This window comes from Pteropus medius, unplaced genomic scaffold, assembly GCF_902729225.1.
Source record: "Pteropus medius unplaced genomic scaffold, Ma_sr-lr_union100, whole genome shotgun sequence".
In the NCBI taxonomy this organism is placed as follows: Eukaryota; Metazoa; Chordata; class Mammalia; order Chiroptera; family Pteropodidae; genus Pteropus; species Pteropus medius.
The window spans coordinates 3,193,008-3,217,463 of NW_024350319.1; the positions used below are offsets into that span (position 1 = coordinate 3,193,008).

General features: G+C 41.9%; 1 protein-coding gene across 9 annotated transcripts in view; it reads right to left on the reverse strand.

Annotated features, from left to right (window-relative positions):
- GNG12 (G protein subunit gamma 12) overlaps positions 1-24,456 on the reverse strand; it is a 203,283-nt gene that overhangs the window by 4,367 nt on the left and 174,460 nt on the right. For 5 of the 9 annotated variants that reach the window (XM_039838546.1, XM_039838544.1, XM_039838543.1 and 2 more), the window contains one exon: positions 1,296-1,414. In XM_039838546.1, the coding sequence (XP_039694480.1) occupies positions 1,296-1,388 (93 nt within the window). In that variant the 5' untranslated portion in view covers positions 1,389-1,414. Of the gene's footprint in view, positions 1-1,295; positions 1,415-16,005; positions 16,074-24,456 lie in introns of all 9 variants that reach the window. The other 4 variants (XR_005647728.1, XR_005647729.1, XM_039838547.1 and 1 more) reach the window with 2 other exon arrangements.

Genomic DNA, 24,456 nt, shown 5'->3' on the forward strand with positions numbered 1-24,456 from the left:
GGACTGTTCTTGTACTTGGGAGAAACAGACGAAATATTTAAGGTGAAAAATCACGATGTCTGTAAATACTTTTCAAGTGGTTTAAAGAAAAAATTAAGTATTTTGTGAGTATGTGTGTGTACAGTTAGAAAAAGGGAGAGAAAGCAAATGTGGCAAATGCTAACTGGTGAATCCTGGTAAAGAGGATATGGGTGCTTGTTATACAACTCTTCTATAGATTTGAAATTTCTCAAAATAAAAAGCTGGGGAGAAGAAAAGTATATGTGCATCAAAGGACGGTTGTATCTTAGTTTCTATCTACTAAAAAAATTAATTAGGATGCAGAACAGAGTTAAAGAACCGAATTATGGGCTTGGAGCCAAAACTCTGAAAGCATAGAGCCAAATTCTAGTAGAGTCTCAAGATTGGCTGTTAGAGATTGGGCTTGGGGAAATAAAAAGAGGGACAAAACCAGCATGGAATGATGCAGTGCCTTCTTCTGGCATGCATTAAAAGTGGAAAATACCATGCCTTGTTCAGAAGTCTGGGTGGGAGATCCCTTCAGAATAATCAGATCAGCGTCCTCAATTGACCCCTGTCAAATGCAGCACAGGCAGCCTCATGTTTTGAAGACAGGTGACTATCTCCAGGCCCAGAGGAATTTATCAGGTGATTGCTTCAGTTTCTAGGAAACAGCATTACTCACAACATTCCAGGGCACTCACAGCCGAGTCCCTCTTGGGATTTAGGAGAAAAAAATTTCAAAGTCAGGTGACCTAACGAGTGCCTTCCGGTTGCTTCCAGATCTCAACTAAGGCTGGCGGTACTCAGCCTGGGCGCAGAAGTCCACACACATTTAAAAAGCTGCCTTCTCCTAAAAAGGAAACCCCGATTGTTGACTTGTTTTGCTAGGCTACCTCAGCTGTACTCACTCATCACTTAATAAATTCCAGAGGGATGATGAGGGTGTTTATAAAGTCTATCTGGAACCCCTGTCCCAATGTAAAACACAGTGATCACAGGACTTGACCGTGTTCATTCAGGGGAAGGCAGGTCCTCAGGAAATCCTGTCATGAGTTTCAGGTTTTCTGTCCAAATAGAGAGGCTAACTCAGACACTTTGGCTCCCCTGTGCTTTTGAAATGAGGTCTGTGCTAGGTAGAAATGAAAGTTAAGATTCTGAGACTTAGCTTGCTCTAGGAAAACCCTGGCACCAAGCTGCAGTCAATAGCATTACCTTCTCTGAAAGGTGACCTAGCCTCTGGAGAGCGGAGAGAACCTGTCAGAAAACAGTCTAATCCAATCAAAGCATCTTACCTTTATTCTTTCAATGGAGGCTTCTAGTCTTAACTGCTGCACAGTTCTCCGTGCCTGGGTGATGTTGTTGGTGCTTGCTGTTTTGCTTGACATCTTCAGTTACTGTTTTCACCTGGAACCTGAAGAGAATTTTTTAAAAGGTGAATAACAGTCATCTTTAAGTTGTTAAAACATTCACAATGCTTTGCATTATCTTTGGGGAAAAGGATGCATTTTCTCCAGTCTCCACAGCCTCCAGGAGGTAGTTGCTAAAATGCTCCTCAGCAACTTGAGTGCCGGTTTGTGTCTAAGCTTGTTATCCATTTGAGAACCTTTATAAATCTTTGGTCTGCAGAAACCCAGTACTAGTAGCCTTTTCTAGGAGGAAACAAATGCACATAAACATTTGCAGTAGTTTGGGGGGCCTCCAGCAAATGTGAGCATGTGCAACCAGACGCCATGATACATGAGCAGTTTCATACTACTGCTGTGTACTTTAATAGAAGGTTTGGTTTTGTTTAATTTTGGCTCTTACCCAACTATTACATGCATGCAAGTCCTGGCAACAGAAAATGGCAAAAGACATTTTCTGGAGAACTCTGCACGAAGCATGCAGTTTTAGGTACCATCGAGATTTGCAATTGTTGGGAGAAAGGCAGATAAGGAAGTCTTTATTCAAGAAAAAGTGGGAACTTTTCCATTGCAAGACTCTTAATGATAGAACCACAGCAAATGTCACATGGGATACACTGAATGGCCTAAAGTCTGACATGTTTAATGAAACTATTACTCCTTTCTTTGATCTCTCTGGCCTCATCACAGCAGCCAGGGCACTTGCTAATGGTATACTCACCACGTTAGTATAGGGGTTGACTCTCCTCTTTGGGCTGAGCCTTGGATTCTAGGCTGCCCCCTTCCTCTCTTTCCCTAGTCACCCGGTGAAAATCAAAGGCAACCTGGACCTTTTACCCATCTGGTTGTCCCATGGCATATTCTAAGGAGAAGAGTGCTGTCTGGAGTCCCTGCCATACGGGGTTAAGTTTTCTCTCGGCATGGTGGCAACTGGAGGAAAACGCAAAGCTGGCAGGCCTGGCAGCAGTGTGGCAGCTCTATGACTCATAGGGACAGGTGGATGGTAGGTGTGCCTCCTCGGTACTATGCAAGGGCTCAGCAAAGTCTTAGGGCACCGTGGCGCCGGCAGGAAACTCAGGCTGACTCAACTTTCTGGAGGGGCCTGAGTTACACAAAGCATATTTGCCATAAAGGCTTAGACCAGACAAGGCTGTACAAAACACTGGCAACCCACAGGCTCCTTGGTGTCCACCACGTGGGCACAATGGTGTTCTGCCCGAGTTCCACACTTAGAATGCATCCAATGGCTGAGTTCACACACTTGGGCAGGGCTTGTACATTCTAAGGTCAGAAGCATCTTTTGGTCAAATGCACAAATAAAACTGTGTGCAGAACTTCGAAATCCAGCCTAATGAGAAAGTTCCACATTCCAGGGTTTAAACCCTGCCTCTGCCACTTACTAGCTATATGAAACCTGGCAAGTGACTTAACCTCCATGAGCCCAAGTCTTCTCATTTGTAATGTAAGAATACTATTGTTTTTGAGGATTCGATTTGCTAATGCACAAGTAGTGTTTAGCATAGTCAAGGCACCCTAAAAACAGCAGCTGCTATTATATTTATTCTTGGGGGTCACAACTCAGAATTCCCTGTTTACCTGTCTGCCTCTGCTGCTCATTGAGCTTTAAGGATTCTGACTGACTAGGTCTTGGTGGGCTATTGGCATCAGCCCTTTGTTAGACCATCCTAGGCAATTTACATTTAGTGTCAGGGCAGAATGGAATGGCTAGTGACAGCCAACAGAGGATTCCCTAAAATAAGGAAGCTCTGGCAGTACAGAAAACTGAGAGGAAGAATCATAGGGCAGGGCAGGGTGGCCAAGGGTGACCTCGTTTCAATACATTCCCTGACCAGCTGCCTCTTCCTCGGATTCCTCAGGCATCCTGCCCCACCCAAAGCAGAAGCCTAGGATCTCCTCCTGGTGATTCTGCTCACACCCAGTGGCCTGGCCCAGCCCCTTTCTGTACTCCCAGAAGAGAACTTATTAACAGAGCCTCTGAAATGGGACCCAGACCAAGGTACTAAGTAGGGGCAACCTCACTGTGAAAAGTATAAAGTGCCCTGATTCACAGCCTGCTGGTTCCATATTTTGTTCCCTGTAGCATGTTAAATTGGGCTCCCCTGCCAGCTGGCCCTGATTCTGAGGATAGACACCCCTAGCCTTTGGAATGCGAACATGGCACCCTTTCTGAGTGGCCTGTGGTTTTCAGGCTGCACCCTAAGAAGGTTCTAAATGTTCCCTTTGCATGAGAATAATGCCAAGCATTCTCTTTTTCTTCTCAACCTCCAGGACATAAAGTTTCCTGTAACTTTATGGATCAGTCATTGCTCTCACCCGCATAGCCATAGGCAAACAGTCCACAGTCAGGTTCTACTTAAAAATGCTTGGGTAGGTCCCTCTAAAATTGGCAGGAAACTTTGCATCTAGTACACGGAGAACTTTCTTGCTTCTTGACTGTATGACAGTCATGATTAAAAACAGCTAGCAATTCACAAAGCACAGATGCTAGTTTAGGGCTTCTTCCCCTATTCTGATATCTGTATTCTGGCCTGCCCCTGCAGAGAGAGCCTCCCTTGTCACCCAAACAGCTTCCTGCTTCCTCCTTCTACTGGGGACCCCTTTCTCTTCTGCTTCAGGTAGAGTGCCAGACATTTCTGCCCTGACAACTTCTCTTAAGCTCCCAACTCAAATACAATTTCTCTTCTCAAAGAATATAATCTTGTAACATTCTTCCTATGGAGAAATCAGATCAAAATTATATTGTTTCAACTTAAAAAGCCTCTTCAAGGAACTCAGTCTGCCGAGTTGCCTCATGTCTATGCAAAGAGAGTCGCTACTGTTTGAGTAGTGGGAGGTGTTTACAGGGGCTGGAGGTCTGGTCTAGCCAAGGATTTCCTCTCAACTTACAGCTGCCCAACTTGCAGTTGCTTTGCATCTCAACAGCTGGGCGGGGGCAGAACCAGACAGAAGCTGTGAAACAAATATCTCTGAACATCTCTGCACCTTCAGAGGGTTTTCTTTGGTTTTCCCTCAATGGCAAGGATGTCTGGCTGTTTGTGCTACTAGGTGGATGAAAAGCTTGCTTTATTCTCACTCTAAGAAGAGCTTCCAAGGCAAACAATACCTGCTGTTTGTATGGAATCTTAGACAGCATACGGTGCTTTCACACGAATTAGTCCATGCAGCCTTGCTATAGTCCCAAAAGATATACTATTTCATTCTTGCTTTATAGATGAGGCAACTGAGGTTAGACCAACTTACTCCGAGTTAAACCAGCTTGTAAGCCTTTTCACCCCAGAAGCCACACTTGCCACTGTACCAAGGAAAGGATGCAATTCCAATTGATTTGATTCACAAACACTCAGGGCATCGCTAAACAGTCCACAATGTGAGTCTTAATCAAGGGTGACCTTAACACTCTGTGACCTGTATTTGTGGGCTTGCTGATTGCCTCATGTTTGTGCAATACTCCTTTCTGGTGCAGAAGGCATCTGTTTGTCTAATGCCCTGAAGGACGGGCCTTCCCTTCCATATCTGCAAGTTAAGCAAGAATGTTCTTGCTCCTGCTACTAGGCAAGGCCTGAGGTTAGCATCTGGAAATTCTGAGCCACCAGTATATCTTGCCCAGAAGCACCAAGTATATCTTGCCCAGAAGCACCAAGGCCTGAGCAGACCCCTAGTAGTTTGATAAAACTCTGGCTGGCTATCGCTTCTATAGCCTTGCTTTCATTTTTACGTGTAGCTAACAGATTTGAATAAATATATGTAGTACTTAGCTATTCAAATAATGTGCATTGGTTTTAGTGCTGTTGTTCATCCGAATTCTCAGGTTCCTAGGAATTCCTAGGAACAAGATGACTGACCCATTTGAGAAATATGGACATTTTAATCTTTGTCTAGAAGGGCCTGAAGCAGGGAGAGGAGGGTGGAGATGGAACGTGCCACAGAGCACACCCTCTGGGAGGAAGGTAGCAGGAAGCCCCAGGATCCACATCATAAGTTATGGCCTGGCTAGTAACTGAATTACTGGAGTGAAGCCAAGGTTCATGCGCAGACACACCCCTTGTGGCTATAATAAAAGAACAGGCCAAAATAATAATAATAATAATAAAAATAATAATAACAACAATAACAACAATAAAAAAAACACATAGGCTTCCACCTAACCTCTGATCTCACCAAAACTATCAAGATATTACTCCAGCTCCTTCCTTGTCTGTCTCCTCATCTGTTAAAGCGGGAGCGGCAATACCTAGCTCACAGGGTTGTTGGGAGGTCAGACAGAGGCATCTATCAGTAATGCACCCTGAACATACAAATGCTTAATAAATGCTGGGCCCCTCAGCTCATTAAGAAAAAAACCAAGGATTTAACAAAACGCAAGAGAAAAATTCTGACAGCAAATTTCAAAGCAATATGACCAGGTAGCAACATCTTTCTAATATAGCAAGAAGTGCAGGGTGGGGAATACAGTTTTTCTATTCTTGTGAACATTTACTATTTTCTGTCAGAGCCTGAAGGCTGAATCCAGACTGCAGATGTGTTTGTTTGGGACGGGCCCCACGCGGGGTCAACTCAATAATATCTGTATGTGATTTAACTTTAAATTGATTGTCAATATTTTAAAAATGGAGATATTTCACTTTAAAAGAATGATTTCTGGAAAAATCAGAAAATCTTATAAAACAAGGCTGGAGCTGAGTAGTAGATGCCCCTCTAATATTTGCTGGCACATGTGCCAGGCCCTCTATTTGAACTTGAGACATGGTGTTTATGCGATGCCTTTGATATTTAGTTCCAGGGACATGCTCAAGGATTAGGCCAGAAGACTTGAGCTCTCACTCTTGCTCCTGCCACTTCCTAGCTGTAGGGCCCTGGGCAGGACTTGTCACCTATCTAAGCCTCGATTTTATCATGGGAAAAGTGGGGATAATAATACTTTTTTATCTCAAAGAACTGTTAAGAGCATCAGATAAAATAAAGATGTGAGAAAAAAAGTGGAAAAAATAATTCCTTTTGCAATTGCAACAAAAAGAACCTAATACCTAGGGATAAACCTAATGAAACATGTGAAGGACCTATATAATGAAAACTATAAGACCCTATTAAAAGAAACTGAAGAAGATACAAAGAAATGGAAAGATATACTGTGTTCTTGGATTGGAAGGATCAGCATAGTTAAAATGACCTTATTACCTAAAGCATTATACAGATATAATGCAATCCTCATCAAAATCCCATCAGAACTCTTTAAAGAAATAGAACAAAAAATCAGCAGATTTGTATGGAAGCACAAAAGACCCTGAATCGCCAAAGTCATCCTGAGAAGAACAAGGCTGAAGGCATCACTATGCCCCACTTCAAATTATATTACAAAGCAACAATAATCAAAACGGCATGGTATTGGCAGCAAAATAGACATAGTGACCAGTGGAACAGTATCGAGAGTCTGGAAGTAAACCCCTGTTTATATGGGCAAATAATATTCAACAAAGGAGACAAAAACATACAATGGAGAAAGGAAAGCCTCTTCCATAAATGGTGCCGGGAAAACTGGAAAAGCCATATGCAAAAGAATGAAACTGTTGTCCATCACTACACACCAGAATTAATTCAAAATGGATTAAGGACCTGAATATAAGACCTGAAACAATAAATTGCATAGAAGAAAACATAGAAACTAAACTCATGAACTTTTGATTTAAAGAAGATTTTATGAATTTGACCTCAAAGGCAAGGGATGTAAAAGCAAAAATAAATGAATGGGACTACATCACACTAAAAAGCTTCTGCTCAGCAAAAGAAATCGTCAACAAGGTAAAGAGACAACCATCTCAATGGGAAAATATATTTGCAAGCAACGCCTCCGATAAGGGCCTAATATCTAAAATATACAAAGAACTCATACGACTCAATAACAACAAAAAAACCCAAACAATCCAATCAAAAAATGCGCAGAGGATCTGAACAGACACTTCTCCCTAGAGGACATACAAATGGTCTACAAACATATGAAAAGATGCTCAACATCACTAGCTATTAGGAAATGCAAATCAAAACCACAATGAGATACCATCTCACACCTGTTAGAATAGCTACAATCAACAGGACAAGTAATAACAAATGTTGGAGAGGATGCAGAGAAAAAGGAACCCTTTATATACTGCTGGTGGGACTGCAAATTGGTATGGCCACTATGGAAAACAGTACGGAGCTTTCTTTAAAAACTAGGGATTGATCTACCATATAATCCAGCAATCCTCTACTGGCTATTTACCCCAAAGACTTGAAAAAAACATATATCCGAAAAGATGTTTGTACACTGATGTTCATAGCAGCATTTTTCACGGTGGTCAGGACATGGACGCAACTGAAGTGTCCTACAATACATGACTGGATAAAGAAGATGTGGTACATATATACAATGGAATATTACTCAGCTAATAAGAAGAGATGACATACTGCAATTTGCAATAACATGAATGGACCTCAAGATAATCATGCTAAGCGAAATAAACCAGACAGAAAAAGTTGAAAACCACATGATATCATTTATATGTGGGATATAAACCTAAAAGCAACAAATGAACATGACAAACAGAAACTCATGGACATGGATGATAGACTAGTGGTTACCAGAGGGTGGGAGGGAGGGGGGAAGTAGATGGGGTAAAGAGGTCAAATATGTAAGTAACAAAAAAAAAAAAAATCTAACTATGGGCGGTGAACATACAATGCAAAATATATATGACTTACTGTTGAATTGTACACTTGAAATTTACTGGATTTTGTTAACCAATGTCACCATAATAAATAAATAAAATAAATAAGCATGTGAGTGCAATAAAGAGTACTTTTGCTGAGCATTAAGTACCTGCATCCTCTGATCCCATCTCATGCAAAAGGCTCTAAGCACTCTGCAGGCCCTGATGTTGGTGCTCACTGGGCAGCTGCTCTGCCCTCCTCCTCGTGTGCCTTGCTGAAGTGCAGGGATGGACAGTAAAAAACCATATATCCTAGTGGTATAGGCTGAATTGTGCCTCCCTCCTGCCCATTCATATGTCAAAATCCTAACCCCTAGTAACTCAGAATGGATTGTATTTGGAGACAGAGTCTTTAAGGAGATGATTAAGTCGAAATGGGCTCATTAGGGTGGGTCCTAATTTAACATGATGGATGTCCTCATAAGAAGAGGGAATGCAGACACAGACAGGTACAGAGGGACAACCGTGTGAAGACGCAGGGAGAAGACAGCCATCTATGAGCCAAAGAGAGAGGCCTCAGAAGAAACCAGCCCTGCCAATACCTTGATCGCAGACGTTTAGCTTCCAAACACTGAGAAAATTAATTTCCATCGTTCAAGCCACCTAATTTGTGGTACTTTGTTATGGCAGCCCAAGCCAACTAAGACACCCATTTCTCTAGCAGCTGGGGCTCTGGATGATGGAAGCGAGAAAGCCAGTTTCTTGCTGCTTGGCTTATTTTTGCTGGCGGTAGGCATGTTGAAGTGGTGGCATCCAGTGTTCAGTCACTAGCGATATTGTGCTAAGAAGCTATGTGCCTGCAGCAGCTTCCTGATGCTTCACTTCCTGCCTGGCCCTGGGGGCTGGTTTGGTGGCGATGTCTGGAAGTTGGTCTTGTGGGTTCCATCAAGAGCTTGCTCCTTCAAGCTCTTGATTATGCAAACACCCCATCCCCTGTATTAAAGCCCATTCTGCTAATATTGCCAAGACCACTTTTTGTTTCTGTAACTGAATCCTGACTGATACATAACTGTTGTGCTGTTTTGTAATCTGTAAATAACTTATAAGGATGGGCTATGATTTCCCTTATCATACCATCATTGCTGAACACACCAAACTCTAAGACTTGAAAAGAGCAAGAGGTAAGACAAAATTCTTTTTCTTCTTCTCCCCAACCGAACCTCGCAGGCCCTAAAGCCAAGGGTGGTTGAACCTGTGACCAGCTGCTCATCTTGCCCTGCTCCCATCCAGTTCTGACAAAAAAGAGCAAAAGAACAAGATGCTGGGAGGAAAATGAGAGTGAGAGATGAGGGAAGGCTGCATGGAGTGGTGGAAAACATGACTTGGGATGGGGAAGGTAGTGACTGGGGATCTTCTAAGAGAAGTTTATAGAAGCTCAGAATCAGCAGAATGCAAAAGAATGAGAACATCTCTCTCTCTCTCAAGACCTCAATAGAGCTCGTCTTCTAAAAGCAGTGTGATTTCATACTTGCAAATCTTTTTGAGGTCCTTATCTGGTATTTTTGATTTGTTGATTTTACCTGCCATCCAGGGCACAGGTCTCTGAATTATAATAATAATGATGATGATGTTGCTGTTATGATAAAATTGGATAACTACCACCATTTATCGAGTACTTAGTATGTGCCAAGTAAATAAATTTCGTGAATCATTTCATTTAATCCTCTTAGAGAGGAATCCTTTTATCATTTCTATTTTGTAGACAAAGCACAGAGCAGTCAAAAAAGTCTTGCCGAAGATTACACTGATTTATGTAGGATATCTGTAACTCAGGGCCACCTGACTCCTAAGGCCATCCTCTTAATCACCACTCTATACTGTCTGCCTCTGAACATCAAGGGTATGAGGAAGGAGTTGGGAGAAAGCAGGGGCAAGGGTGAGCCGGAAGCACTGGACGAAAGAAGACATGGGCTCCCTTTAGGGTCCGTTGTTCATTCAGATAGGTGGTCTCCATAACAACGACAGTATGAAGTGTGGAGTTAAGTGGCCTTGGCAGAAGACCTAAGCGAAGGAGAACTGCTAGCTCTTATTTGAAAGAACTGCCCCAGATTCCAGGTAAGACTATTGCTAAAGAACAGGATGATCCCATCATCCTCCCATGCCCTAGCAAACCTGGCAGGGAACCATGAGAATGAGCCAATCCTGGGTAATAAACCCAGAGGACAGAGCTGCAGAGCCGGAGCAGCGGGTTCCTAACTTCACTGTGTATCTAGAACACTTTGGGCACTTGTTAAAAAAAAAAAAAAAAAAAAAATCTGATTCAGTAGGTCTGCAGCAAGGCCCAAGAAGCTGTATTTAAAAGAGCTTCTTAGGTGATTCTGATACAGGTCCTCATGAGAAACACTAATGATGATTATGAGAGTCTCTGCTTCTTGGTTCTACCTGTTTATTTCTGGCTGGGTATTAGAACTTACCCATTTAAAAGAATGCCCCTTCCTAGCTATACTTACCTTTCCAAAGTTCTAAACAAGCCCTGGAAAATTCTAATTCCTTCTGATGACCTTAACCCACAAGATTAAAATCCTTTCAGTTTGAAATGGCTCTTATCATTTAACATAATACTTTGCTACAAAAGTCTAAAATTGTTTGCTTAACAGCCACTTCTTTCTGAAACGTGTCTCCTCCCTGGCTTCAGTGATGCTAGACTCTCCAGTCCTTCTTGCCTGTGCAATGATATGCCTTTCTACAATTTGTTTCTTCTTCTGACTTGGTTTTCTCAAGGCTCAGTCCTGCAGGGCTGGTGTAGCAGAGTGAACAAAAGCTTTTACGGTTAGACAAGTTCAAATCCTGGCTCATCACTTACTACCCCAAGTTGCTTCAGTTCTCTGATCTTCAGTTCCCTCATCTATAAAATGGGAAGGGATAATAATAGTACCTACCTCACAGGGTTGTTACCAGGAGGAAATGAGAGAGCACATGTAAATTACTCAGCACCTGCCAGACCCACACTGGTCCTCAGGGTAGATCATGTTCTACACTTATGACTTTAGTGATGACCAGTGCACTTTGCATGCAGCGCTGACTCTTTATCTTTATTCTGATGTCTAAATGAAAGCCTATTTAAATTTACATTTGAATGGTGCACAGTTGCTTCGGACACAACACATGTAAGCCCAATGAAACAATGCTGCCTGCCCCCAATCTTTCTGAGGTCTCTTTCTCAGTGAGTGACACCGCCACTGTCCTGGTCACTGGGGTGTCCTTTGGCCTCAGCTTTCCTTCTAACTCCTTAGACCAAGTGCTGCACAAGAAATGTGAACCACGATAGGATTTTACATTTTCTTGTGGCTGCGATAAAAAAAAAAAAGTGAAATTGATTTGGATTTGGACTAGCCACATTTCAAGTGCTCAGTAGTCACTAATACTGACTGCCTTATTGGATGGTGCAACCATAGAGCCCGGCACTTTCTAAAGTTTCTTGATTCCTACTTTGACAACATCCCATTTTTATTTTTCCCCATTCTCCTGGCTTCTATTTTACCTCAGTCTTGGCTTTAAGCACCTCAAGTTAGGGCTACTGCATCAGCCTCAAAACAGGACTCATGCCCCTTATCTTTCTCCAATCTAATCTATCCTGACCACTATGCTCAGATATAGTACCACTTTCAGCCTATATCCCTCTGTCTCAAAAAAGGATTACCCAGAAACCTAAAGAAAAGTCCAAAGGGCTTGACTTTGCAGTCAAGATCTTCTCTAATATTTCTGCCACCATAATAAAAACCCTGCTCATAAAAGCAGCTTGTTACTACATAGAGCTTACTATATGCCAGACTCCACACTATATGCCAACCACTGTCAAGACATTATTCTAGTGAATCCTCACAATGACCATGTGAGGTAGGTTCTATTTTCATTTCCATTTTACAAATAAAGAAACTGAGGCACAGAGAAGTTAAGTATGTGCCTAGTGTCAAACAGCTAGCAAGCTGCTTGGCTGAGATTTGAGCCCAAGTAGTTTGAGTCCAGAGGCCTGGCCCAAAAGCTCTATTGCTATTAGTACTGCTGTGGTGTCAGGGGGCTTTCACCACATTCTCTGGCTTTGTGGGCTGTGTTTACAAGTTCCACCTGTAAGTCTCCACCCAAGTTCTTGGCTTGCTTCTCCTGACCTATTTAAATTCTTCTTTCAGGCTGTAATTCACATTTTCACCTGTTCCAGGAAGGTCTCCCTAACTACTTTTGCTTACAGTGATTAATTCCCTTTATGAATTCCTGCTGTATGCTTAAAGCTCAGAGGTCCACGAACCCCTAAGGAGCTGGCCCATGTATGAGAAGGTCAAGCAGGAGGAATTGTACATGATTCCCCGAAAATTGTATGCAAAATTCAGTGTGCGTGCCCATGTTTATTCTTTCTGAAGTGAGGATTTATAACTATCATCAAGCTCTCAAAAGGGTCCACAACACCATTTATTTTGGTGCTTGATTGTACATTATTGAATGATTACTCTTACGTAACTGTGTGTGTGAGTATTGTCTTCCCAGTAAACTGTTGGAGGTTTAGCTCAATACTAAGAGTATAGCAATTGCATTTACTCACTGCTTAATATGTGCCAGGGACTATATCAAATACTCTCTATAGGTATTAATTAATTTAATATTATCTGCAACCATAGAGTTCAAATTTTTCATACCTATTGAGATTGAAACTAAGGAAGGTTAAATAATTTGCACAAGATCATACAGCTAGTTAGTGGTAGAAACAGGATTTGAACCCAGATCTCTCCTACTTCAAAGCCATGCCCTTAACCAGGCCAGTGAGTTATCCTGTGCCATCTTCTCTCTCTCACATTGACTAATGTAGAGAATGGGGCCTCCATAAATACTTGGGTTAGACTAGGACACGCAATGTAGCAACCAAGACACCAGCTAGCTCGAACCTCTCACCCTGGAGTGTTTATACGCCTGGCATTTGTTTTCTTAGAAACAAGATATACCCTGCTGCTCCTTCCCACAGTTATCCTGCAAATATGGAGTGTTCCAAGCCAAAGGTTACCCATCTGCTTGGTTTCCTATACAGCTCTGAGAAGCCAGGGTGGAGTCCCTGGGAATCCTGTGCACTTGATTAGGGCCAGTTGCTGGTGCTGTGAACTTTCACCTCCAGCATGGGCTGGCCATGTGTGTGACGTTCAGATTCTGAGAGTGAGGCTGTTTCGCACCCCCATCCCGGGGCCCAAATAGATTTTTAGCCAGGTGAAGGTAGGCCCTGGAGGAGCAGCTCTCTCACGGTGACCTGCAGAGGTGCAGGAGCCATCACCCCTCCTGTGGTATGCCTGCCCAGGATCCAGCTATGCAGAGGTATGTGTTTACAGTCAACACTGAGAATGACCTTTACAAACAAGTTTTACTCTCTACCAAGCATAGCAAGACTGGCTGAGAAATGATTTGCTCATATCTGCATAGCTGGCTTAGGATAGCTGCATGTCTCATTTGTTTACTCATGAATGAATAAATAAATGAATGGATGAATTCAATAACTATTTAACATTGAAAATAAAAGCTAACAATTAAAGAGTGCTTTTTCTGTGCCAGGCACTGTGTTAAGGGGTTTATGTAGTTATTTCATTTACTCTTCGCCACATCCCTGAACAAGAATTTACTACTATTTCATTAACTAGGTTTCAAATTTTAAAAGAATATATGCATATGGTAAAAACTATAAACAGTCCCAAAGGGTGTAAACGAAAACCAGTGTCTTTCTACTCTAGACTACCCGAGGGAATCACTGTTATCGGTTTCCCATATTTCTTTCCAAAGACATTCCATGCATACACAAACACAGTTATTCATATATCTGTCTTAAAAAATATAAAAAGAGAGCATGTCATATGCATTGCTCTGTACCCTGTTTTTTAAATTTTAATTAACATTATATTCTGGAGATCATGGTGAAGGTGGTATTATCAATCTATTTTCCAAATGCGGAAACTGAAGCTCTCAAGGATACCTAGTGAGTCATGAGTAAGTGCCACTACTGCATACTGCATGAGCCTGCAGGTCCCACATTAGGAGCTTGTTTGGGCTGAAGAGAGGAAGTGGGAATGATAGAAGCAGAAGGCTAAATTCCTGCCCTCAAAGGACTCACTGCTTTTGGGGAAAATGCTGCTATTTGGAATGAGAATGATTTCCAAACAAGATAAGAACATACGCAAGGTATAGTCCCACTGCACCCTGAGGTGCTAAGCATTTGTGAGGGGGCAGAGCAACTCTCACAAAAGCTGGGGGAATAGAGTGAGTTTGGGGAAGAAGAGCGAAAGTCAATGCTGTATAAGATTATATTTAGTTAAAAACAGAATTTATCTAGAAAACATATTGGAAGAATAAACTTCATAATGTAGCTATTGCTAGGTGGTAAGAATTTTAGGGGATTTATAATGTTGTTTTCGTGCATTTCAACAGTTTGTCAGTTTTTATTTTACTTAATCCTCAAAACAATGCTTTGAGGTTGTTACTATTGTTTTCCCCAATTTAGGATTAAAAGAATTGAGGGAGGCAGACGCTTCTTAGACCATAGCCAAGGTCAGAGTGAAGGTACGTGGAGGAGGCAGCACTCTGATCCCGGCAGCCTGGCTCCATAGTCTGTGCTCTTAACCACACGTGATACTTTTATGATTTAAAAAAAAAAAAAAAATCCTAGTAATTGTTATTCACAAAACGAGGAGGAGGAGGAGCAGTTATTACTCACTTTATGGGAGTAAAGGAAGTAGAGACCAAGCATAGCTCATGGGACTTGGTGATTATGGCATTACTGGGGACCTCTGAACTAGTAGTTTCCACAGTGTGAAGGGAATGGAGTCCAAATGATAAGGGGTACAAGAAGAGAGAACTATTAGTTCAGAAACTTAGGCAGTGAGTGTAGGTGAATATTCAAAGAAATGTGGCAGTGTGAAGACGAGGAATCGATTGGAAACTTTTCGGAGGAGGATTGTTTTAAGAGAGGATTGTCATTTGAGCATTTTAAAAAGCAGAGGAGTGCTGAGCAACTAGGGAGAGAGCGAAGATACTAGAAGGAGAAGGTCACTGAGAGAGCCAGAAAGCATGGGCTCAGGACTGAGCTTGGAAATGAGAGGCCGAGAAAAGGAGACCTGAAAGGTACAAGCAGAAAAGCAGGGAGCAGGCTGGAAGTGTTCTAATAGGTGAGGAAAAAAAGAAAAGGGAAACCGACTACCAGTGCACGCAACAATACAGGCAAATCCTGCTGAGCAAAGAAACCGGTCACAGAAGAGCACATACTATTTAATTCCATTTATATAAAGTTCCAAACTAATCTATGGTGACAGAAACTGGAAGAGTGGAGAGAATAGGTAAGGAGACAGATGAAGCAAGACTTGAGTTAGTTGCTAATTGTCGAAATAGGGTGATAGGTACACAGGATGCATTCTACTTTGGTATGTATTTGAAGATTTCAGGAATAAAAGTTGAAGGTGAAATTCTATGATCCTAGATACTTCATAACCTATAGCACGATAATTATTAACACTATAAGATGAACTCTGTCGTTAAAGAATGGAAGGTACGTTAATTATTATCTACCATTTCCTCCTCTAGATCATGATCTGGCAAGTATGTCCAATGTCCACAGTGCAGAGGAAGTAATTGCCTTTTGAGGAGGCACAGATGGGATTAAAAGAGCCACGATCTGGGCCCTCTGCCCATTTTAGACAGTGCTCAGGCCCTGGGTCACAGATGCCAAAGTTTAACTTGCCAGGAAGCATCTCTCCTTGCATTCACTCCCCAAAAAACCAAAAGGCCCACCACTGTGGTCCCAGATACCCATAACCTGTACACGCCAAAAGATTACAAAATAGGATACTCCGTTTTTCTTTCTTCCATCATCTCACCTTCTCTGACGAAACTACAGCAAGGAATATGACCCACTCCTTTCAAACATGTCCAGACTTGGTATCTGCTTTGAAGAAAAACAAAGTCTATCGAATTCCTGGAATGACCAGCAAAATGAACATTTTATGTGGGCCCTCACGGTCAAAGTGCTTGTTGTTTTGAGCCCCACAGGACCTAAAAGTTTATTTTCAAAGGAAAAGTATTGAAGATAAAAGGAACCCACATGTTAGCTTTTTGTAGTTCTCATTCTCTATGTAAATTGATTAGAATTCTCCATCTAAAAGCAAATTTGCTAACTCCTTTTTAAAATAAAATTTACTTGAGAGAAAACATGGAATAGGAAACCAAGCCAAGTCATTTAAGGCCCAAAACTCGACAGCAACATTAATGCAATTTAAATAACTTGGCACCCAAAAAGCACAACTCACTGAGTTTTGTAATATTTCAGAATGTCTCCAGTTCACTTTAAGAAGTGATATTAAATTTCCCAGAAAGATGAATTAATTAAAATACATTAAATTTTTTCTTTAAATGAGATATAGAACTTTTGAGAAAAAGGGCTGTTAACCAAAACAAATCATGACAGAACTTAAAACAACTGGAAAGATGATACCAATTTAAATACGCAGCATGTTTCTACCAACAACTTGCTTGTTAAGTTTTATTCTCTTAAACTCAAGAATTTCACAAAACAGGATCATCAAATGGAATGCAGTGGGAAAGATTTCTGCCTGTAAACCCAAAAAAGAATTCCTATGGCTACTTTCAGCCCCAGATGTTCTGGGCCAGAACTATTTCAAATATCCTGCTTCTCTTGGTACACTAGTAAATAACCAGAGACCACGAGTCCCAAGAGTTGGCTTTAAAACTATGGTCATCATACTTCTCTCACAAATACTGACATTCTTGTCACCCATCAGAGTCTTTCTTAAAGTCTAATCCTCTGTCTGATGGTGGGTCCTATGAGGCTAAGCATCCCATATTACATAGTTCTTTACCTCTTCTGTATACAATATACAAAGAATAAATATATACTGATTTGATTGGTTATGAGTCACATGGGTAGCCTTGGTAGGTAGCAACAGCTTTGTAATTTTTCTTCTTCCTAATTCAGGAAAGAGAAGGGACGATATATTCCTGGGGCTGGACACAGAGCAGGAACTCAATAAATACTTTATCCAATGAAATGATGACACAGATCTGTGGCAGTGTTTTAAGTGAATGATGATAAGGGCCTGAACCCAACATATGAAAATCGGAATTTATGAAACAAATGGGGATTATATCACATTACAAAAGGATTCCTTCAGATAGTACTTTCCTAGATGTATTGTCTAAATACCAATTAGGAACCATAATAAACATCTCTAAATTATAACATTTTGCACAACTCTTTAAGTCTTGAACACAGTTCTATCTGAGTTTCCAAAGTATAATACTAGTGCCTATACTTTCTTCCTGTATTTATGAAAGGGAGGGTGATACGGACTTTGGTTTTAGGCTACCTGCTACCCTTGGTATCACAAGCAGTTCCTTATCTGGCCTCTCTCTTCTTTGGCACTTTCCCCCTTGTATTAAGGACAAATATAGGAAAGTCCAATTCTGGTGCTACAAACTCTAGAAAGAAAGAAGTACCTCCAGATGCCTCCATGTTCGAATCTGCCTGTGCAGCTCGGGCACTTAAGTGAAGGAAAAGGGCTGCTTCCTATCTTATGAGTGATTATCATACACTTTTAAGCAAATCCTAATCGCTAGTACAACAATGTTAGTGCCTTTTATTTATTCATGTATTTAACTGTAAAGTTAATTAAACCTTTCTAACACTTAATGAGTCCAGGGATGAAAATGAGAGAGATCACAGGAGATCAGCATTTAGTTGTCTGTGACCAAATATGCATTTCAGAAGGTTGAAGTTGGTCCTACCAGAAGTTTGTCCTTGAGATATTTTCAGAAATGCATGAGATTCTTTGGAACACTTTTAAGCGCAATATAAGTCAAAATAAGTGACACATGTTTATATTACATATAGCAATTACGAGATTGATTTTAGTAGATTGAGTAAATACATATGTACAAGTCTTAACAGCCAGCCATTATCTATCTGTTCATTTATAAGTGAACAGCCCTGGTGATCGTATAGCACTGGATGCCTGTGCCCTCATTTATAAAAGAAAACCATCCCCAGCTAAATTCTGGGGAAACATACCTAAGTGCCACATGTAGGTGTTGGCACTTATTTGTATGCCAGTTCTGCCTTTACCAAATGTAGAAATCTAGCATTCTATTTCTAATGTGGTAAGTCTGATATAATAATATCATCAAAAGATTGCAATTTATAAAGTGCTTTCTCATATACCATCTCTATTAGGCAGGGTCAACTAATTCTATTTTAATTTCTACTTACGAACTTGTGTGAATCTCTTAAATTGAGTGTGCAAATTTATATCACCATGATTAAGATATTTTTGCAGATAATTGAAAAAAAAATTCAGAATCCTTTTGCCTAATGAGACTTCTATTATTAGCCTATGGTGCTTTCTTTCTTAATTTAGTGTATTTTCACTTTCAACATTAAGTATAATTTCACATGCTTCTTAAATGGAAGAAAGTATTGGTTTTTCCTCTCAAATATAACCTACTTAATGACATTTTCTTAGAAGTGGGTTATACCTGCACTTAAGAGGTATGTAGCATGAAAGACAGACACTATAAAATGCTTAGAAGTTGAATTCTAACAAGGCTGCCTTTCAAAATTACCTAGACAGCTCTTTCAATGCATGCAGGTCCAAGCCTCACCCCCGAACCTCCAGAGACTATCAGGAGTCAGTCCTGGGAAAAGTGCATTCTGAAAAACCTCTGGATGATCCGGACGTACACTTCGGGGAAAGAGCCAGAGGACAAACACATCAGGACTATTCACGCATGACACCAGGTCTCACTTGACAGCTCTGCCTGGAATAAGCTGGTGGTCTTGGGCAAGTCACTTCCCCTTTTTGGGCTTCAGCGTACTCATCCTTAACGAAAGAGAACATATAGGTGCTCTGTGACTCTTCTTTGTTTCCCTCTCAATGGTCTTCTCTTTCCTGCTCTTCAGAACTACTCAGACCATGGGTTTAAACTCTTAACATTTATATACTGTCATAATGATCAACGCAGGGACTGTGTCACTAAAATAAACCACGTAGATGACATAAACGGCTGCATCTAGTGCCCTGAAAGAATTATGAACATAGAGGGAGGAAAGTCAGCACAGAGCTGCTACTGAAGACTTTACAACTGGGGACCAGCCCAAACAGGGGTAGAGAAGCTCTCCTTACCAAGTAGGTTCTAAAGCAAGCAAGTATACAGGAGAGAAAAGTGTTTATGGTTGTTTAAAAATAAAGCCATGCTCACAAATACAGTAAGCTCTCTTTTAGCCAGAATGTTCTGGGAAAGGTTATTAGAGCAAACTGAAATTTCTGGCTCAGTTATGATGTGTGAGGCACACTGTCGCCAGTTTTCAAAGAAACAGCACAATACACACGTAACCTTGAACATAACTGATGGTTAAGAAGGCACTTCCGTGAAACTTCATGATTCCAGATGGAGCTGAAAAACTCTTTGAACAAGTAAGTCCATTTTTTTGGCACTGACACTGCTGAGCTGTCCCGCTCTCCTGTCTTCTGTCCTTGCTCTCTGGGCCCTGCCCTCCCCTGGGTGCATCTTCATGTCTCTGATGGTCTTGCTCCATCTCCTGGGCTGACAACTTCCTCTCTGAGTCCTCTAAGCTCGGCTGTCCTTGAAGCTTTTGCCCAAGTGCCTGATTTTCCTCCCTCTGTCTTCCCTTTCATCCATAGCCAAGAGCTCACGGAAAGTTCTTTGGGCCCGGATCCTCGTTGAGACATCTTGCCCTCAAACTCAACAACAGTCAGACTACTCCCCCCCTTGACAAAAGAGTCCCTTCTCAGTCTCTCTCCTAATGAAACAACTTTTATGATAGTTACCTAGACTTAAAACTTTAGTTCTGTTTCTGAGACCACCCCTTTGTTCCCTGACATCCAAAGAGATTGTGACCAGTCCTACAGGTTCTAATTTCCTATCGGAACCTTTCTCCCTGGAGCCTCTGTGGTCAACCTTTTGGACAGGCCCTCCCTTGATATATGCTGGGAGATGATGGCAATGGCCTTCATTTTCTTGGTTTCCCTGTGCTCTCCCCCAATGGCTGTCAAACCTGTCAGATTGCTGGCCATCGACCAGTAATCCTAGATAATGGCCAAAGCTCATTAAACGGATGTGAGCATGACTGCTCTGTTGGAGTGGTCGGGAATGAGGAACCTGGAGCACTACCACTAACTAAGACTTCCCTCTCTCTGCCTGGTGGCAGCCCCTAAGGGACCCTGCAGATTCCCAGGGCTCCTGGAAGCACCATTTGAAACCACTGCTCTGAGCCATCATAGATGCCACAGCCAGATTTATCTTCCTAAAATTCATCTCTAATCATATGCGGCCCCTTAAAACTTATCAATTGGTTGGTGGGAATGTAAATGATGGTAGTATTCACTTAGGCAGAACATATTGCCATTCAAGTTCTAGGTATGAGCTCAACAGAAATGTGTACACATGTTCACTAAAAGACATGCATTGGAATGTTCAGAGCAGCACCGCTAATACCCCCAAATGGAAACTGCCCAAATGAGTCAAACAGGAGAGTAATAACTCACTCAATGGAGTACTGTACAGAAATGACAATGAACGAGCCTCAAATACATGCAACAATAAAGATGACTCTCACAAACATAAAGTTGAGTAAAAGGAGCCAGACACAGGGAGCAAGATCTCCCCGCCATATGTCGTCAATTTGGCTCAAATAAACTCTTATTAAAAAAAAAAAAAAAAAGCCAGACACAAAAGAGTAAAAAGGAGTATATACCTTAGGAGTTCATTAAGTACAAAAATAGGTGAAACTAATCTACATTGTCAGATGTCAGGCTAGTGGTTACTTCTGAAGGGGAAGGTGGCCAAGGGGACACAAGGGGGCTTTTCCCAGAGCTGGCTACAAGTGTGTGTTTAGTTTATGGGGAAAAAATCATTATACTTATGATTTGGGTAAGTGGCTGTATGATATTATACTTCGATATAAAGTTACAAAAACAAAACTGTCAACTGCTCCCACTTAAAAGCAACTCTCACTGTGACCCAGAAGCCCTTTTCAGTGTGGCTGTAACCTATCTTTACAGTCTTCTCTCAATTATTTTGTTTTGGGGGATTCTTGATCCCTAAAAGGTCCAGGTACCTTCTGTGAGATGCTGTGAAATGCTGTGGGTATGTAAATTTTCTGGGGAGAAGGTTCATTGCATTAATCGAAGGGACCTCTCAACCCCAAACAGGTAAAGAACAATCATCCTACTTGCAGTAACTCAGATGGTTTCTGGAACTGAACCCCGACTTGCTCTGTTATTTTCCCTCGGAAGGCCTTGGTCCCTCCTAATTCCCTTGTTGAGATTCCACTCCTGCTTCCAGGTCATGTCAGGTTACCTCTTCAACCAAGTCTCTGCTGATCATCCAACCAGAAACTACGCCGCCTCCCCATCCTCTTCCTCTCACAGCTATTTATCAGGGTTGGTGCTGATTCTTTGGTAGGCCCTGAGCATGTACAAATAAACAAACCTTCAAGGAGCTTTCTATCCATTAGGAGGAAAACAGATAGATGCATCCATAAATAACTTTAAGCAGAAAAGAAGCATCAGAAGAGAGACCAGCTCCAGGGGAGTTCAGAGGAGGGACCGATTCCTTCTGGCTGAGAGAAATCCGGGCAGGCTTCCTGGAGGAGGTGGCACTGCACTACAGGATTTGTAGCTGGGAGGGGAGAGCATTCTAAGCAGAGGGATAAAGGCTAGTGCTGTGAAAGCCTTAGTGCTATGCAGGGAAAGACAGGTAGTTAGGGTTGCCCAGAACAGAGACAACATGAAGAAGAGCTAGAAGGGCTGTGTATTGGCATCAAAATGTTGGCTGCCAGGCTCAGAAGTTTGGATTTTATGCTGTAGGCAACTGAGAGACACAGAAAATTTTAAGCAGGGAATGCTATGATCAGAGATGTGCCTTCCTGGAATGTTAGGTGGAAAGAGACGATCTGTTCCTTTGAGGGTCTCAAACACACTGTTCTGCCTTTACTGCACTTAACTGCCTCCTGCTTTGTAATGTGGTTATCTACCAGCTACTTTTTTTGTGCTTCCCATCCCCCACTGCACTTAACCTAAGCAAAGACAAAAGCAGTTTTAATGCTAGCATACTGTCTTACACATGGTAGCACTCAATAAATATTTACTTAACAAATGAATGTGCAATGTCTCCTTAAAATGCGTTTTGAATGAATGAGGAAAAAGTGGGAATGTGGGAAAGAAAATTAAAAAAAAAAACACAGGGTATAATGTAAATGAGCTTGACAAGTTCCAGTGCTACATTCAACCTTAAGATTAGATGTCCATACCTGAATGTTCACTATACTGAATGGCTAACATTTAGAGTGAAAAACTGCAATCACAAAAGAGAATTACATTTAAAGTTGCTTAAGGCCTTGTTACAGGAAGTATATGCGAAGGGTGGTGTCCCAGCCTATGTTCTTCAGTGAATGCTATCAGGTCCAGAGGTGTCCGCATAATAGAGGGATTGTTATATCAGGAGAGCTTGGTTAAATGCTTCTTAGCACCTAGAACATGGAAACCGGGAGTCGGCCTCATCTACGTCCCTGCTCCCTGACTTCTGGTGAGATCTGGGAAGGTGAGAAAAAGAGACAGACTTCTTAAGCCCTCAGGTTTCTTTCTACAAAAAGGAGATTTCTAGGACAGCAAGTACTTTGAATCCTGCAAAGAAAGGGGCTCTGGCAACAAATCAAAACATAAACAGCAAAACTCTGCGTTGGGGAGAAATAAGCTCCGGCACTGAGCAGCAGGTCCCCTAGCTCAATAACGCTAATAATAATGTCCACTGGGCTGGGTTTTCTTTGTACATCACCACCTTCTACCTCTTGAAGCTCTTTTACTTCTATAATCACCCTCACAACCACCCTGTAATTAAATTACTTTGTACATCTAGAGAATGAGAAAAATGGAGGCAAAAGGAAATTGGATTCCTTGCCCAAAGCCCCTCAGAACTGGGAAAGAACCCCAGTTTCTGACTTTCAGACAAGGCTTGCCCTACTCATCTCACAGTCTGATCTCTTCCACCTTGGCGGGACTCCAGGGTTTGGGGGAGTAACTTTCAGGGGAGCAAGGACTCCACAGAGGTGACCTAGTGATAACAATTGCCCTTCTGGTAGTTGTTCCCACTTGTATCTGAGCTTGGGGTGGGCCCCTCCATTTGGTCAGGGCCTGGGTGATTAAAGTGCTGTATCATGGCCAAGGGCAATACAGGCAGAGCTGAACCCTGGAGGATCTAAACAGCTTGGGTGGCTTCCCTGAGGGAAGTCCTGGGAAAGAAAAGCAAAACTTAGTAGCACCAGTTATAACTGCATAGCCTCTAAAGCCACACACTGCACGGCCCCGTTGAGTGTGCACTGTGCTGACTGTGACAGGAATTGGCCCATTTTCTGGTCTGGCCTGAGTTTCCTTCCTTCTTACTGCAAAACCTCCCAGCCCAGTCAGGCAACACCCATTACTGGCCACTGCTCTTTAGCCCTATTTTTGGAGCTAGCTCAGGGTGTTAGCCTTGTACTGTTTTCTTCTTTTTTTAAAATAACAATAGGAATATGTTGAAAAATTCAAACTATATGCATGTGAATAAAATAAAAAATTAAAACTCCTTCCTTCTGATTTCACTCTGAAGGGGCAACTACTGTCCATAGTCTTTTTCCTTCTTTCTGCACCTTCTTCAGGCTTTCGCGCACACACACACACACACACACACACATCATACACAAGTATGTGGTTTTTTAAACAAATGGGATCATATTTACATATAGTTCTGCAAATTTCATTTTTCACCCAACAATAAATATATCATGAGCAACCAGCCTTGCTCATACAGAGATGGTTGGTGCATTTTTCTAATTTTAATTCATCTTGAGACATTTAAAATTTATAGAAAAAACACAAAGGGCAACATAAAAAGGAATTATTTTGAAAATTAGTAAATTTCTGCAATTGCTCGCCTTCTCCCCACTCATCCTGGGAGTCACTGCACGACCAACCTCAGACCATGTGTTGAGGGGAAGAGCAAGACCTCACAAGTGATATCTGCCTGTTGCAGGACTTTCCAAGAAGTGGCTCAGGCTGGCCGGGTGCTGAGAGACTGGTACCTAGAAGGCGAGCCTGCAGAACTGCAAGGCTCCTCACCCAGTACTCACTCCTTTTGGAGTTGTTCTGGTTAGTGGCAGGTGACAGGGGGATGGGCAAGTTCAGTAAAAGTGCAGTGCTTTGCAATTGTTTCCCCTTCTGGAAATCCGGGGCCAATGGTTTGCAAGGGCAGCTGCCTTG